Genomic DNA, 17,701 nt, shown 5'->3' with positions numbered 1-17,701 from the left:
TCACTCTCTTCTCCAATCTATTTTAAACTAACTTAAAATAAGTATTATAACAATTAATTGGGTAATATCATATATATACACACACATATAATAACGTATCTTCAACGTATTCGTATCTTAGTTTTTTAGAAATTGACGAATCGTCGTGTCGTATCGTATTCGTATCTTGTAACTGTATCTGTGTCTATGCTTCTTAGGTAACAATAATGGTAATCGTAATGATAGGGTAAAGATAGGACGTAATTTTCAGACGTAAATGGATTGTGCACGCTCTGCTCATCAATCAATTTACATTTTTTTTATTATAGATTTCGAAGTGAGTTTATATGTTTCAGTACAAATGTAGAAGACAAGTAAACAACACCAAAGATAATCAAACATTCACATTACCATTAATTTATTACGTTTTCATTGGGGTAAATGTGTCCTTACTTCTTATTATCTTTATAAAAAAAATTAGTTTTTATTATTTAAAAAATTAATCATTATATTTTTAAATTTGTAACAATTTAATTTAAGAACTTTAACTAGTAATAATTTAGTCTCTATACTTTAAAATTTGTAACGTCATTATCCATTTCATGAAAAAATTTGTAACATTCCATTAATAAAAAACTATACGTGCATATCATATTTTTATAAGTTATAAATAATTAGTTATTAAGCAATAAAAATTGACACTTAATTTTGATTGGTTTTTTATGATAAAGATTAAATTGTTTTGAATTTTAAAATATAGAGATTAAATTGATACTTATTAAACTTCATGAACGAGACCTCGTTTAGTAATCATTTAAATTCTTATTTTTTTTAAATTAAATTTATAAACACCCTTTCTACTTCTAAATTTTTTGACTTGTTATCTACTTTTTAGCAATGTTTTAAAAAACCAAACAAAATTTTAAAAACTAAAAAAAATAGTTTTTAAAAACTTTTTTATTTTTTTATTTTTTATTTTTTGAAATTTGATTAAAAGGATACAAATATGGTAAGAAATTGAGACAAAAATAAGATTACTTTTTTAAAATAAAAACTGAAAAACAAAATGAATACTAAACCAAACTTAAATTATTTTAAATTTTAAAATATGGAAACTAAATGGTTATAAACTATAGTTCATGGACGAAAAATGTTAATTAAGCAATATTATAAATACAAAAGCAATGGCATTAAATATTACATGTAATTCCTATGAACTCCAAAAAGCACTAACCCCAACGGTCCCTTTTCCTTTTTCCTAAAAATCCATAATCCCACTTTTCTTTTAAATTAATAAAACAGCGCCAGCTACCACCGCAATAGATGCCCGCGCCACCGCCCCCACCGCCCTACAGCTCATCGCCGCCGCAGACGCAACCGACTTCGTTAACTTTTCTGCATCGAACGGGTAACTGCAGGTCTCGTAACCTGTTGATTCCCAAAGCAATACAAATATAGTATTGAAATTTATTTTATTTTTTTATTAACTCAAATAAATAAATCTTTAAATTTGATTGTTATGATTTTATCAAATTTCACAAATTGTCCTTTATTTTTTCTAACATTTTCACACTGTAGTTAAGTCCAAATAAAAGTTTATAGAAAATAGAGTTCTTTGGGTCCAACAAAGATTGTTTGATGTTGATTTGCTCATATGAAAAATTGTAAAGACTTCTTGAACTAACGAATGTCTATGTCCAAACCATTTCATTTCTTATTTTTTGGTTTTTGTTATTAAAAATTAAACCTATTTTCTGACATTTTTTACTATGATTTACTTCCATGTTGAATTATTGACCAAATTTAAAAGAGAAAAATATATATTTTTAAAAATTACGTTTTAGTTTCTAGAATTTGACTTGATTTTTAGAAATATCGATAAGAAGTTAGATCAACATAGTTTAGTTATTCTTAAACATGCAATTTTAATGCACTATTTACGTATTTCATTTTTTTTTTTTTTTTTGCAAATTTTTTAAAATATACTTGGCATAGAACATAATGACTGGTCAATGTGCCAAAAGTAACATAATGACTAATAAATTCATTAAAAAAAAAAAAAAAAAAAAAAAAAAAAAAAAAAAAGATAACATACCTACCAAGGTTCTATTAAAATTCATATAGCCTATGATCTATCCATCTAGTTTGGCCCATTGACATGATGACATTTTTATAAATATTTTTATATTTTCTTAATTCTAAAATCCACCGAAAAATATAACTAACATAAATATAATATCAATAATAAGCATGTTAATTTGTTTAAAAAAATAGTAAACACTTCATAATTTCTGATTTTTTAAATACTCTATAAAATTTAGGAGCTAAACATTTAAACATAATTTGGAGCAGAATAAATTTTTTTTAAAATAGTGCGGCCAAATTAAAATTTTAAATTAAAGGGGAAAAAAAAGAAAAAGAATCTTACTGGGGTCGGTGGAGGTGAGGATGGCGGTGTGGTTAAAATCGCAGTTAAAATCATGGCGGCCAGCGGTTTGAAAATAAGCGTTCATGGCGTACGATGCATGTGACCGCACTGTATTCGGGTCGTAGCAGGCCCCACCTTCTTGTATGGGCCCACAGTCCACTCCACTACTACACACGTAATCAATATTCTTCTGCAACGCTTCATCTGAAGCGTCCGTTTTCGGCACGCACCATTTCCTCCCCACATCTGACGGTTCCGGTGCCCCCACTGGCGACGTGGGCCCCAATGACTGTTACATCAAAACTCTCCAGCTTACTTCAATTCAAAATAAAACGAAGAACATGGAGGGTAATTTCGTCATAAAAGAAAAATGACACGTGGCTTTCTACCTCCTTGGACAGCAGGCTTGCACTAGAAATCTAATCCACGTGGTGAATTATTATTGGCTACCAAAACAACATGTTCACAGGTAAAACTATAAACCAATTAGAAACAAACACGTGGTAGAAAAAATTCCGTATACTACTCTTCCACTGGCTCAGCAGAAGTAATGTGAATGTGGAGTGCTTGATGTACATTTACTAAAATGCCCTCCCCGGCGAAGGGTTTTTCTAAAGGAGAAGTGATTTACCGATGGATTCCGGAGGATTCCGACATCGTAAACCGGAGTTAGATCGGGTTGGAAAAGTCCGTAGTTTCTCTCAGAAGTCGATGGTTTCAGATTCTCGTTGAATAGAGAGAAGATGTAAGTTTCGAAGGTTCTGTTCGGCATCAATGGCGTCCCCTTCCCGGAGTTTACATGCTTCACGAGGTTCCGGTTGTAAGAAATGGCATTCTCCAAGCTCACGCCGGGCTGGTTTGGGTCGCCGGCGGAGGGCCAGCCGGTCTCCGCAACTACGATGTCCACATCGCCGTAACCGACTTTCTTCATCGCTGAATGAACCGCGTCTAGCTGCGCGTCGAACATGTTCGTGTAGTGCTTTCCAGTAGCGTTGTCGAAAACTCCAGCATTGGGTTTGAACAACGCGTAATCCAACGTCGCTGGTCTGAAACCAAAGAACGGGTATGGATTTACCATGAACGGCGTCTTGGTCTGATTGTGAAACTCGAGGATTGGAGCAAAAATGGCCCGGTCGTACCCTCGCCGGAACCGACCGGTACTCGGCGGCTCCGACGCGGACAAGATTCCCAACGAATGCGGGGTTGAGACCTTGATATCAGAGATATTCGCGTGCCTCAAAGCGGAATGTATAGCCTTCATTGCAGGGAGCAAGTGCGCTATTAGATTCTTGTCGGAGGTGGCGAGGATCTCGTTTCCGACGGCGATGTGGTTGATCAGAGTGGTGGGGTGAAAGGGGAGAATGTTGTTGGCGACCCATGCCTGAGCGGCGGGGTCCTTGGCGAGGGCGGGAATGTCACCGTTCGCGATGGAGACGGTGAGGAAGATGCCGGTACCGGCGAAGGCACGGAGGATATCGGGGTTGGCGTCAAAGATCTTGACGCGGTCGATGGAAGTGTGGGATTTGAGGAAGGCGGCGACCTGGGAAGGGGGAGGGAGGTTGTTGGCGACGGTGCCATAGTTGACGCCGATGGAGTAGGCGGCGGAGGAAAGGGGGAGGAAGAGAGAGAAGAGGAGAAGAGAGAGAAATAGAGATTGAGCCATGGGAGAGAGAACGGGTGAACAGTGAAATTACAGAGTGGAGGGTTTTTGAATCGTTTTGCGGAAAAAGAGAAAAGGAAGAAGAGAAGTGGGCCCCACGTATCTTGAGATTCTTTTGGGCCTATCAGAGGCCCATTGCTCACTCTTATTCAACGTAATTTTTGTGAACATTTTCTTTTTCAAGATAATTTATACTTTCGTTAAACCACTATTTTAGTTTTTGTTCAATTTTAATGCCATTTCGATATGTATTTTTCAATACATCTTACATTTATAAATTTTGAAAACACATTCTTCTTATTATTATTATTTAACCAATTTTAATAAAAAAAATTGATATCTATTAATATACTATAAATTTTGAAAACATATTAGTTTTTAATATTTTTTAAGAAAAATATTTTCATATTATATTTCTTTACATAAAATTATTATTATTATTTAATCAATTTCAATAAAAATTAATTTTAAGGGATTAAATTTAAGATTTTTGAAAGTATAGGGATTAAGGTTAGATCATTTAAAATTAGTATGCGAACTAAATTATTACAAACTAAAGTTTTAAAACTAAAAGTGTGTTTGGAATATATTTTCAAGTGTTTAATTTAAAAAATAAGTCATTTTGGAATAAACTTGAGTATTTGGCAACCATTCAAAATAACTTATATTAATTAAATTTGATCAAAAGTATTTAAATAAAAATGAATTTTTTGAAAAATATTTTTTCTCAAATCAATCCAAACCGACTATAAATTTTTACGTTGATGGAAGTTCATTTACCAAAAGCGTATTTCAACTAAATTAATTTCTAACCAATGAAATGATGTTATTTGGATTCTTTAACCAGCCAAATGAATGGTTTTAATTGTGAGCTTATTGACTTCTCATATAGTATGTGAGAGAAATTTGCCTCCAATCTTAGGTTTCAAGTTGAGAAATACCATTTACTCGAGAGAGAGGAAGAAAGAAAGAAAAGGAAAGAAAGACCAGAAAATAGACATATTTTTATTATTCCAGCCATATTTAATCTATAGAAATAGTCCCAATTAATTAATCAAATTATAGATTTACACTGTGGTATGTGAAACTTGTTGAGATATGCGAATGAGGTTAACTTCGTAGATGTGATTTGAGAGATCCTCTAACCAACGATATAATTTGATTGCTCATGTTTTAGCTTCCCATACTCAAACATAACAGTATCTTGCTGTGTGGCTTGAAAATCATCCTCGATTATGTTATTGGCCCTGATTTTCATTGTCTTTGAGTTTTTGTTTTTATTTGTTTGGCACTAATAAAAATTTTCTAGGTGGGGTATCTTTTTTAAAAAATTATTATTATTATTATTTTACTATATAAGAGAAATGGGATGGACACCTTATCGTTGTGCTTATTTTTGTTGGAGCGTACCAATGCGCAACAAAAGTGACCATGATCCATAAGCATTCTAATTCATTAATTTTGGCAGAAAAGAAAGCATGTTCCAACAGAAATAAATGGGTTTCATGACATACCTTTAAAGAACTTCTTCTAAACTTGAATTCAGCTGCAAATCTCATCGGAATATCGTAAACCACCCCAAGATCTTCCCTACTATTTTTTTTGGTGCTCTAGATTGATTTGTGAGACTCAAAATAAGCTAGAATCAAGGGAATTTGGAGACAAGCTCACAGCAACAACCCATGTTGAAGAGTAGTTTTCTTCTCTCGAATTTTTCAGAAAAATTTGATCTGTTGCAATTCCTTCAAAACACTCCAATATCTTCAATATATTGCAGATATTTATGCAAAAAGATTTGCTGTATGAGATGCAGCTCATGCTTGGAGTTTAATAAGCTTGAACTGGGTTGTTAGTGAACTACTTGGAATAAGACAATGGAGAAAGTCATTTTTCCATTTTGTGATTTTTCCTTCGTTTTCAATTTATCAAATATTGATTTCATAAATCAATTTTTTTAATAAAATTGAATATATTATTAATTTTACAAAATTAATTTCATAAAATAATTTTCTTAATAAAATTAATAAATAATTATGTAAACAATTTAAATAATTCTAGTTAATGTAATATCAAATATTAAATTAATTTTTACACAATTCCATCTTCAAAATTTTAATCATATTTAAATATTATTTCTCTAATTTTATTTAATTCTAATTTGAACACTTCAAATTAACTTATCACGCTACTCTAGAGCTAATCCATTTACAAGCTAGTAGGGGAACCTCGCGGATCTACAGATCATGGGCTCCAACGATCCGAGATTAATCGGCTAAACCCATTAGACCGAACTAACCCTTATTCGTTAACTAATGGGCGATTCCACTAAAGTCCATAGTTGAACTTCCCTCACTATAGATATATTATGTCCACTTGATACAACCAAGATTAGTAAGTTAACCCTTCACAGGTTGTTCATAATAACGATTGGGTCGAATATCTGTTTTACCCTCGAAATGACCTCTTGTTCCTTAAGTTCCATTGACCCCCTAATGAACAATTGATCTGTGATCCAATCAACAAATCGAATCCCTCACAGGGCCAATGAGGGGTGAGGCCTCTTGTTCAAGACCCAGAATCAGCACTTGAAGGGAACGACCTCTCTATTAACTCTAATCGGGTATGAATGAATTCCGTCTTGCACCCTATATCCTCAGCTATTCATCCGGTCTTATCCCCAAAATGGGAAGCTTATTGAGCAGAGACAGTTGGTCTACTCTCACCGTTTGCAAATCAAAGGATAATCCCGAACAAATAGGATTTCATAGTTAGCTCAGGATTAAGGTCAAGTTACTTAAGTCATCGCTTTGAAATAGTCAGTCTTAAACAGTAAATAACGTTATGAAGTAAGAGTGACTGGTTTCGTGGTCCGATCTTGCACAAAACTCATTTGCACAAAACACCCTCACTCCTCATGTCTCAACATGAACAAATTAGGATCACTTCGTTTGTAGCACTTTACAACTCTTTGTAACAACTACAGAGTAGGCCGCATCCAATAGTGTTATCAGAATAAGGCACCCAACCTTATTCATATACTATAGATTATTTGGACTATTTACTCGAACTTGATTCACTTGTATGTCTCCACATAAAGTTCAAATACTCATGTAATAGTCAAGGGACTTAGATTTATTGGATTTCTAAAAAATAATATATTCAATAACAACTTATTGAATTTAGAGTTAGTTCTATTGTTTACAAACCACGAGTTTTAGAACATAAAACCCAACAATTTTGACTTTTGTTTAAAAAAAGATTTCTATATAAAAGGCATAAAGAATATACACATATTACGTTAATGTCTTAAAACATTTCATTTTTTTACAAAAAAGACCTATCGGCCTCTCTGTTTTTACTAATATTAGTGGCTATTTACAATTTACCCTCACCTAGCTATGTTATATATATATATATATCTCCCATGCATATTCTCTCTCATATATTCTCTCTCCCCAATAATATATTTCAAATATTCCCTCCCCCATGATTCACACATATTTCTTCCTCTTCCCTCTCTTTTCTTCTTTTGGTGATGTGAGTTTCAGGCGGTAGACGACGACATGGGACAAATTGATGGCTCAGCACAAGATGACACGAACGACTTGAGACGAATCGATGGTGCGCACAATGTGGGAAAAATCGGCGGTGACGAGTTGAGTAGATTCGATCAATAGCATGATGGGATGAGCAAATCCGATCGATGACGAGGGGGAAAGAGATCCGCGGTAGCCATGGCTGAAGAAGAAGAGATGAAGATGGAGGGTTATGTATTATAACCCCCATATGAAGATTAACTTTATTTTTTTCTATTTTTTTTTTATATATAATGTGATGTATGTGGACTTTCTTTTTAGTTTTTATAGGAAATTTGATATATACTGTGGTATATGTATTCGTTTATTTGATATAAACGAGTGTTTTTTTATTTAGACTTATTGTATTATGATATATATTGTGGTGTGAATGAAATATATGAAGATTTATATATTGTGGTATATTTCATATATTGGTTTATATTATGATTTATGTCAATAATTGAGTCAATCTCTAATTTATAAACTGTTGTACATTTCATATATTTGTTAGAATATTTTCAAATATCAAACAAAATGTTCTAAGGTATATTTAAAATAACAATTAATCCATAAAAAAATCAATAAACCGATATGTGAAACCAATGTAAATATTTTATACAATTTCATTAATATATCTATTTTCAAATTGGAAAATAGAAAAAATAAATTAAAATAAATGCATTTTCTCTCTCAAATTGATAAATGAGAAAAACTATGTTAAATGTTTTTCTCTCTTTATAATAGATGCATTTTCTCTCTCTATCATTAAAGTAGCTTCAGAAAAAGGTAATATATATATATATATATATATATAACAACTATAAATAAATATGAAAAATGGTAAAACTGTAAAAAAAAATAACACTAAAAAACCTCTTGAAAAAAATCAAATTTAAAGACATTTATGAAAATATATGGCCAAAGATTGACTTCTTATGTAAAACCCCCTTAAAAAAAATTCATTTTGACCTTCATAAAAAAACCCATGATCGAAAGGTCTGAAGGAACTCTTAAACAAGAGTATCCATGAGTGGATGCGGATATTTTCGATTTCATTGTGACCGAATTACCACACATACATTCTAACAAACAGATATGCATTGTAACACTAATTATAGGCATGCTTTAACAAATAAAATACAAAAGACTGAGTAAACGTACCAGTTGAAGACAATCTTCACTCGAACTCAGTCCAACGGAAGCAAACTCCTCTACACTACTTGTCGCCCAGCAAGTAGTCGCCTAACAGCACCACGGTCGTCTACACGAACGGTAGGGCATGAACCAATAGCAACCGGGGACGACACCACCACTCGAAGCCCTCGGTATTCTTGGAGTGAGAATTCAAAGGGTGGATTTTGATGGAATTGATAGAGGGAGGAGGAAAAGACGATCGTATAGAACGAACAAGCAAGTGGAAGATAGTAGATGACTATCGTATAGTCGAGTGCTTGTCGTTTACAGAAAGGTACACGATCGTGTAAGTTTTACTAAGGGATCATCTAGCAAATAGTAAGCGCTCGTTTATGTATGCTCAGTATGCTAAGCGATTGTTTAGAGAAGGTAAATGATCGTTTAGTGCACAGATGTGCGATCGTTAGGACGATGGGCGTTATCGTATAGGCTCTCAATGTTAAGCGATCGTAAAGTTTTCACACTGTAAGTGAATTTTTGAACCTCATACAAAATGAAAACCATTTTCGTTTTATTCTTCAGTTACAAGAACTAAAATCAATCTTCCCACTTTCGCACGATTGCGGAGAAATTATTGGCCAATTATCTCATAACCGCCTATTTAATTAAATAATGAATATAATCATATTATATTCTTAACCTATAGTTTGATATCATATATCTACTATAGTAATTTCTCCTCTACTTGTTATAAATCATATTTATATCTAATTTCCTCCAAAATAATGTATCTCATACATTTAGTCAATTATATCATATATAATTAACCAGTCCAATTATATCATATATAATTGAACTTCCTCTTGTCAATTTGAACATTTCACATTAACCCAAACACTGGTTCTCGACTTTATCCAAGCTACCCAGGTGACCTAATGGACCTGTGGCTTGAAGCTCCAACGGTACGTGAATAGCTGACTAAACTCTTTAGCCACAAGATCCACCATCCATTAACTGCCAAGCATTCCACTAAAGACCAACAGCTGAACTCTTCTTACTACAGATATATTTCTGTGTCTATGGATATAACCAATCATGAGTACGATGACCCTTCATAGATGCTCGTAAGTACAGCTGGGCTAATTTACCATTTTTCCCCTATAGTTACATCTCACTTCTTAAGTACCATTGATACCTCTAATGAACAATACAACATAGTCCAACTATGTGTGAACACCTCTCGGACGAAGAGAAGATGTGTGGCACCACATCGTTCAAGCCCTGGAATCAGCACTTAAGAGAGCTATCTATCTACTTGTCCTTGCTTCGGGGAAGGAGTGAATTCCATCTTGTGTAGCTGAGTTCCCAACTCCCAAATCAGACGAATCCCTAAAGTGGTAGGTTTGAGTCGGCGACCTGACTACTCGCACCCATGCAAATCAAATGACCGCCCTCAATGGTAGAAGTTCTCAACTTACTCAGGATTGAGGTCATGTTACCTATGGTCATCCTAGTAAAGTGAAGTCTCTGTCATGAACAGTGTTATATAACGAGACTTTAACATTTCGTGGTCATGTCTTATACAAACTCTTTGTATAGGACACCCCCGCTCGCATGTCCCCTACACGAATGATAAGGATCAGACCATCTGTGACAAGTCACAATACTTGTGACCATTCCTCAAAGCGGGTCGCATCCATATCATTGCTAGGATAAGATTTCCCTCCTATTTCCATATACTACAGACCATTTTAGTTACCACTTAAGACATGATCTACTTGTATGTCACCATATTCATATTTAAGTTACACAAAGATTATTAGGGTTGATGCCCTAAAGTCTCATGTCCTGTAGCATATATATGGTGACATACAAGTGGATCATGTCTTGAGTGATAACCAAAATGGCCTGTAGTATATGGATATATGAGGGAAACCTTATCCTAGTAACGCTATGAATGCGGCCCGCTTTGTGGAATGGTCACAAGTGTTGTGACTTATCACAAATGGTCTGATCCTGATCATTTATATTGGGGACATGCGAGCAGGGGCGTCCTATATAATAAGTTTGTATAAAACCTGACCACGAAGTATTAACGTCTCGTTATATAATACCATTCATGATAGAGATTTCACTTCACTAGGATGACCATAGGTAACATGACCTCAATCCTGAGTGAGTTGGGAATTCTTGCCATTGAGGGCGGTTCTTTGATTTGCATGGGTGTGAATGGCCAGGCCGTCGATTCAAACCTACCATTTTGGGGATTCGTCTGATTTGGGAGTTGGGAACTCAACTACACAAGATTAAATTCACTTTTTCTTCGAGGTAAGGGTAAGTACATAGATAGCTCCCTTAAGGACTGATTCCGGGGCTTGAATGATGTGGCACCACACACTTTCTCTTGGCCCGAGAGGTGTTCACACATAGTTGGACTATGTTTTATTGTTCATTAGAGGAATCAGTGGTACTTAAGAAGTAAGATGTAACTACAGAAGCAAAATAGTAATTTGGCCCAGCTGTACTTACGAGCATCTATGAAGGATCATCGTACTCATGATTGGTTATATCCGATGACACAGAAATATATTTGTGGTAAAAAGAGTTCAACTGTTGATCTTTAGTGGAATGCCTGACAGTTAATGGATGGTGGATCTCATGGCTAAAGAGTTTAGTCAGCTATTCATGGACCGTTGGAGCTTCGAGCCACAGGTCTACTAGGTCCCCTGAGTAGCTTGGATAAAGTCGAGAATCAATGTTTGGGTTAATTTGAAATGTTCAAATTGACAAGAAGAAGTTCGATTATATATGATATAATTGGATTGGTTAATTATATATGACATAATTGGCTAAATGTATGAGATACATTATTTTGGAGGAAATTAGATATAAATATGATTTATATCAAGTAGAGGAGATATTACTATAGTAGATATGTGATATCAATCTATAGGGTAAAAATATAATATGATTATATTTATTAATAATTTATTTGGTTAATTATATGATAATTAACCTAAAATCTCTCTCGGGCGTGCGTTAGTGCGGCATCGGTTATTGTAACCGAAAAATAAAAATGAAATTTGGTTTCATTTTGAAAAGTTTGGAAAAAGATCAAAGGTTTTGCGTTGGTGTGGAAACGTAAACGATCGCTTAAAGTCGAGAGCCTATACGATAGTTGCTCAGCGCCTAAATGATTGCATACCTCGTGCCTAAACGATCGCCTATCTAGTGCTTAAACAATCGGTTAGCTTTCCTAAACGATCGCATAGTGTGTCATGTTTGCTAAATGATCACCTACTTTTTTCTAAACGATTATTCAGTAAAATCTACACGATCGTGTAGTTTCTTCTAAGCGATAAGCATCTTGCTATGTGACAGCTTCATATTCTCTCCTACTTGCTTATTGCCTACACGATCACTTCTTCCTCCTACATCTGCCAAACTCACCGAATACCACGCTTTGGGTTCTCACTCCGAGAATATCTAAGGCTCCTTTCTGGTGGTGTCGTCTCCGCTGCGTTCATGTGTTTGCAATTATTCGTGCTGCTGTAGTTTACGCATCTGCTGGGCGTTGGTTGATCGGGTAGAGATCTTTCGCTGCGTTGAGTTCTATAGTTTGAAGAGCGTCTTCAACTGGTATGAGAACTCTCTTCCTTGTTATTTTTTTGTTCAAAGTATGCCGTTGATTATTGTTTGTTTGCATAACTGTACATTTGAATGTATATAGTGTATTTCAGTCACGGTGAAATTGAAGCGATCCGAACACGCTCAAGGAACTCTTCGTTAAGAGATCCTTCAATAACCAGGAATTTTAGGTTTATTGGTTTGTGGTAAAGCAAATAAGACAATCAACTAAGCAAAATCAAGAAGTGAAGTAAAATATCATATATTATACATTACAAGTGTTCGTACAAACTGTTTATAAACTACAGGACACGAGACTTTAAGGTATCAACCCCAACAATCTCCCACTTGTCCTAAAGTGAAGTGGGGTGTACAAAAACTAGTAAAAAACAATAAACTAAGGCATAAAAGCCTAGTACAAGAAAACACCCACTTGCCTAGTCCAGCCGCGGGCAATCCTATAGACCCATGCTTTGAAAGTGACCCTCAAACACTAGCCACGAGAGCCTTCGTAAATGGGTTAGCAACATTGTGCTCCGAAGCAATCTTCATGACTATCACGTCTCTTCAATGCACTATCTTGCAGATCAGGTGATACTTATGCTCTATGTGTTTGTCGCGTCTGTGACTCCTAGGCTCCTTGGAGTTCACCACGACCCCACTATTATCACAATAAAGGGTAATGCGCTTAGACATATCTGGAATAACTTCCAGTTCTGTCAAGAACTTCCTGAGCCAGATAACTTCTTAGCAGCTTCGCAAGCCGTTACGTACTCTGTCTCCATAGTGGAGTCGGCGATGCACCCCTGCTTAGTGCTTCACCACACTACAGCTCCTCTGTTAAGAAAGACTGACCTTAAAGTGGACTTACGAGAGTCCGTATCAGTCTGAAAGTCAGAATCTATGTATCTAGTAAGGATCAAATCCCTAGATCCATACACAAGCATGAGTCTCTCGTTCTCTTAAGATACTTAAGGATGTTCTTCATTGCGGTCCAGTGACCCTGGCTTGGGTTAGACCGATACCTACTGACTATGCCCACAGTGTAGCAAATGTCTGGTCGAGTACAGCATCGCGTACATCAAATAGCCAACGACAGATGCATATGGGACTCATCTCATCTCCTCAACCTCTTGAGGTATCTTAGGACACATGTCCTTAGACAAAGAGACTCCATGCCTGAATGGTAGGAGGCCCCTCTTGGAGTCCTGCATCGATTACTTGAGTAATATCTTGTCAATATATGATGCCTGAGACAGTGCTAGCACTTTGTTCTTACGATCCCGAAAGATCTGTATACCCAAAATAAACTGAGTCTCTCCCAAATCTTTCATTTGGAATTAGGTCACTAGCCAGTTCTTAACTGCAGTCAGTAGACCTACATCATTCCCAATTAGTAGTATATCGTCTACATACAACACTAAGAATACTACTGAAGCGTTGATGATTTTCTTGTAGACACAAGGTTCATCAATGTTTTGGTCAAAGCCACATGACTTGATTGCAGTATCAAACCATATGTTCCAAGATCTAGATGCCTATTTTAGACCATAAATGGACCGATTCAGCTTGTAAACCTTTTGTTTTTTACCTTGGGCTATGAATCCCTGGGGTTGCACCATGTAAATGGTCTTCTCAAGATTGCCATTCAGAAAAGCCGTCTTGATGTCCATTTGCCAGATCTCATAATTATAATAAGCTGCAATAGACAAGAGGATGTGGATCGACTTTAACATGGTAACAGGTGAGAAAATCTCCTCATAATCGACTCCCTCTACCTGGGTATAACCCTTTACCATAAGTCGAGCATTGAAGGTTTGCACCTTCCCATCGGCACCTCGTTTGCGCTTGTAGATCCATTTACAACCTATAGGTCTCACCTCATCAGGCTAATCTACAAGATCCCATACTGGGTTGAAGTACATCAACTCCATCCCGAGATCCATGGCCTTGACCCAATCATCCCTGTCAACATCCTCCATTGCCTTCTGTAAGAAACGGATCCTCAATGTCGCCATTTGCTACCATAGCAAGGATTTCCGTGAAACGCAAATAGTGAACGGGCGAGTTTGCAACCCTCCCACTGCGTCGAGGTTTCCTCAACTCTTGAGGTGGAACCGACCTACTAGATGAACTATCATCAACAACTCTTGCTGATGAAGTAGGCTCTTCAACAACTCTTGTTCAAGTTTCAGTAGTTTCATTGGAAAGCTCACGTAACACAACTTTACTTTGTGAACTGTGCTCCCTAATATGATCCTCCTCCAGGAAAGTAGCATTCATGGAAACAAACACCCTATTTTCTGATTGATCATAAAAATAACCCCCCCCCCCCCCCCCCCCCCCCCCGAGTACCTTTGGGTAGCCTACAAAGAGGCATAACCTCGACCGTGGTTCCAACTTCTTGGGATTTTCCTCAAGCACATGTGCAGAGCAACCTCAAATGCGAAAGTGACGTAATCTAGCTTTACGCCTGTTCCACATCTCCAGAGGTGTTCTCGCAACACTTGAAGGGAACACATTTGAGTATGTATACCACAATCTCCACTGCGAAACCCCAAAATAAGTCCGGTAAGGAAGCGAAACTCATCATCGAACGAACCATGTCCAACAAAGTTCTATTTCTCCTATCTGCTACACCATTCTACTGAAGTGTACTCGACGCTGAGAGTTGGGAAATGATTCCATGTTCTAACAAATAGTCCTGAAATGTCGAGTCCAAAAACTCTCCACCTCGATCCGATCAAAGTGTTTTAATCTGTCTATCCAATGCGTTTTCAACTTCAGCCTTGAACTCTTTGAACTTTTCAAAGGATTCAGACTTCCGTTGCATAAGATAAACATACCCATACCTAGAGTAATCATCAGTAAAACTGATAAAATACTCATAGCCACCTTGGGCTCGCATATTCATAGGACCACAAAAGTCAGAATGTACTAACTCAAGAGGCTCTTTGGATCGATAACCTTTTTCCAGTAAAAGGTCTTTTAGTTATTTTACCCTCAAGGAAAGATTCGCACACCGGTAAAGAATTTTCTTCTAACGCACTTAGAAGTCCATTCTTCACCAATATCTCAATCCTATTGAGATTGATGTGCCCTAATCGAAGGTGCCAAAGTTGGCATTTTCTTTTGGAGAAATTCGTTGACGTTTAGATTGAGTTACGACAGTTTTAAACAACTTTGTGTTATGGAGGGAACTAAAGGCTAATGGTCTTAGCACATACAAGTTATTTTCTAGATACGCTATACAAATATTAACACCATTTTTATGAATAAACACTTTATCAACATTAAACGAAATAATGTATTTACATTGCAGCAAACACTTTACAGAAATAAGGTTTCTCTTAAGTTCAGGAATAATATATATATCATTTAAAACTAGAAACCTATTCTGTAAAGATAATTGGATCCCTCCCACTGCCACAGCTGAGACGATGTGTTCGGTGCCTACTCGCATCGTCATCTCACCAGCCTCCAGCTGTCAACTGGATCTAATCCCCTGAAAAGAAGAACAAACGTAATTAGTAGCGCCCAAATCAACTATTCAGTATAATCATCATTCTCCATTAAACAAGTTTCAAGTACAAGTAAATCATATTTACCTTTATCTACCTTAGCCTTAGTCTTGCCGGCCTTCCTTTCCTTCAGCTAGCAAGGACAGTTCGTCTTCCAATGTCCATCCTGGTTGCAGTGGAAACATTTTTTCTTTTCAATCGGCAGCGGACGCCTTTTTAGGGCGACAGGTGGCAGGTTAGCAGGCGCCTTCCCTTTCCCTTTACCACCCTTCTTCTTCTTCCCCTTTGCAGAGTTAGAAGTAGAAGGTGCAGACTTCGTTCCTAAGGTCGAACCTCTATGGAACGTCCTAGAAGATGAAGCAACATTTAACTTCGTTCCTAAGTGTGACCCCTCGCTTGTGGTGCCAGAGTCCCGCCCTAATGAGCCCATCGTAGGGAAGAAGCAGATTAGGACAAGAGACTAAGTAACCTTATCCTCTTACAAGAGATCAAATAAAGAAACACGCAAAACTGTCATCCTATAGGGGGACACTCCCAGGGTGCCTCGAGGTGATGCACATAAACTTTATTCAATCCAACGAGGGAGATCGAGGGATATGTTGTCGCACTTCCCGCTCCCACTTACTATGAATACTCTCTCCATCCACCTTGATATTCACCTATCCAAACACTATCCTTTAGGGGGACACTTCCAGGATGGCACGAGGTCGAGGGTAGATCTCACGGTGTAGATTATATAGGAGAAACGTGAAAGGTTTAAATGAAGCATCATATGCCTCAAGTACCTCCCAATGAATGTTCTACCTAGGGATTCATTAACCTAGACAATTCGGCTATTGATTTTAGTCTAAGTCATTTTTTTAAATCCGCTCATAAATAAATTTTGTCTATGAAATATGAACAAGTTCAAGTAGTCACATTTAAACACTTTAATAGACTGTCCTTAACTTGCATGTATGCATCAAATCTATCTAATTCACTTTTCTAGGTAGGTTCCCAGGTAGGGGTGTTACATTTCCATCAACTTAAATACCCCAGCCTAGAGAGAACCTGCCTTAGACAAAACGTTCCTTATAGATAAGTTTGCTACACTTTAATCTTTTATTAGTCAATTTAATCCTATTAAACTGATTAAAAGATTAAAGCCTAAGGGTTGCTAATCATATTAGAACCGTGATCTTAGGTCTATGTCATCCAAGTTTTAAACATTTTAAAACCATGAATTAAACCTAAGTGAGCATGCATGTCTTTCTTATTGCTTTTAGTTCTAATTTCTCTTTAACCTTTAAAAAGATACAACTAAAACACATTGCGTAGAACTAGGTATTTATAACGCTTATAAAGAAACCTATGTATCATGCTTCATGCAATGTTCGGTTATTACTATACATAACTTTTATATACGCGTAATAACCAAACAAACATGCTTTCCATACACCCTTATACTATAACAATTATAATATAAAGATGATGTATGTCAATGTTTTTTATGCATGCATAAATATAACTCTTATATTATATGATGCATGAGTATGCTCTTATATAATTAAATCACGGTTCTCTAAATTATAACATTTACAATAAAAAGATGATGTATGACCAATGCATAACCTAAGGTGGGATTTACTATATGTGCATACCATATGACATACAAATAATCATACATCACATGTAATAAACCAAAGATTAATGGACCGAGATAAACCTTTACAAAACCGGAATGAAATAACTCTATCTATTACATTTTCCATCGAGCAAATCGGTTCACAGGCGA

At 36.1% G+C, this 17,701-nt stretch overlaps 1 protein-coding gene across 1 annotated transcript; it reads right to left on the bottom strand.

The window, feature by feature from the left end:
• Window positions 1–1,046: 1,046 nt before the first annotated feature.
• Window positions 1,047–5,005, bottom strand: LOC120083874 (glucan endo-1,3-beta-glucosidase). The gene is made up of 3 exons (XM_039039777.2): window positions 3,039–5,005; window positions 2,408–2,696; window positions 1,047–1,407 (listed from the first exon to the last, which is right to left on the bottom strand). Exons 1-3 carry the CDS (start codon window positions 4,068–4,070, stop codon window positions 1,265–1,267), a joined length of 1,464 nt encoding a protein of 487 aa, XP_038895705.1. The 5' UTR covers window positions 4,071–5,005; the 3' UTR covers window positions 1,047–1,264.
• Between the last annotated feature and the right edge of the window lie 12,696 nt (window positions 5,006–17,701).

Source organism: Benincasa hispida, chromosome 8, assembly GCF_027475165.1.
Source record: "Benincasa hispida cultivar pf3 chromosome 8, pf3_genome.v1.1, whole genome shotgun sequence".
NCBI classification, from domain to species: Eukaryota; Viridiplantae; Streptophyta; class Magnoliopsida; order Cucurbitales; family Cucurbitaceae; genus Benincasa; species Benincasa hispida.
Note: the sequence above shows the minus strand (reverse complement) of the source record. Positions and strands in the feature narration are given on the sequence as shown.

Excerpts from the sequence above, each read along its gene's own strand:
- LOC120083874 (XM_039039777.2), bottom strand. The coding sequence starts at position 4,070 with ATGGCTCAATCTCTATTTCTCTCTCTTCTCCTCTTCTCTCTCTTCCTC. Across the intron at positions 2,697-3,038 it reads GAATCCTCCGGAATCCATCG|TCATTGGGGCCCACGTCGCC; the intron begins GTAAATCACTTC and ends TTGATGTAACAG. Across the intron at positions 1,408-2,407 it reads CCTCACCTCCACCGACCCCA|GTTACGAGACCTGCAGTTAC; the intron begins GTAAGATTCTTT and ends GGGAATCAACAG.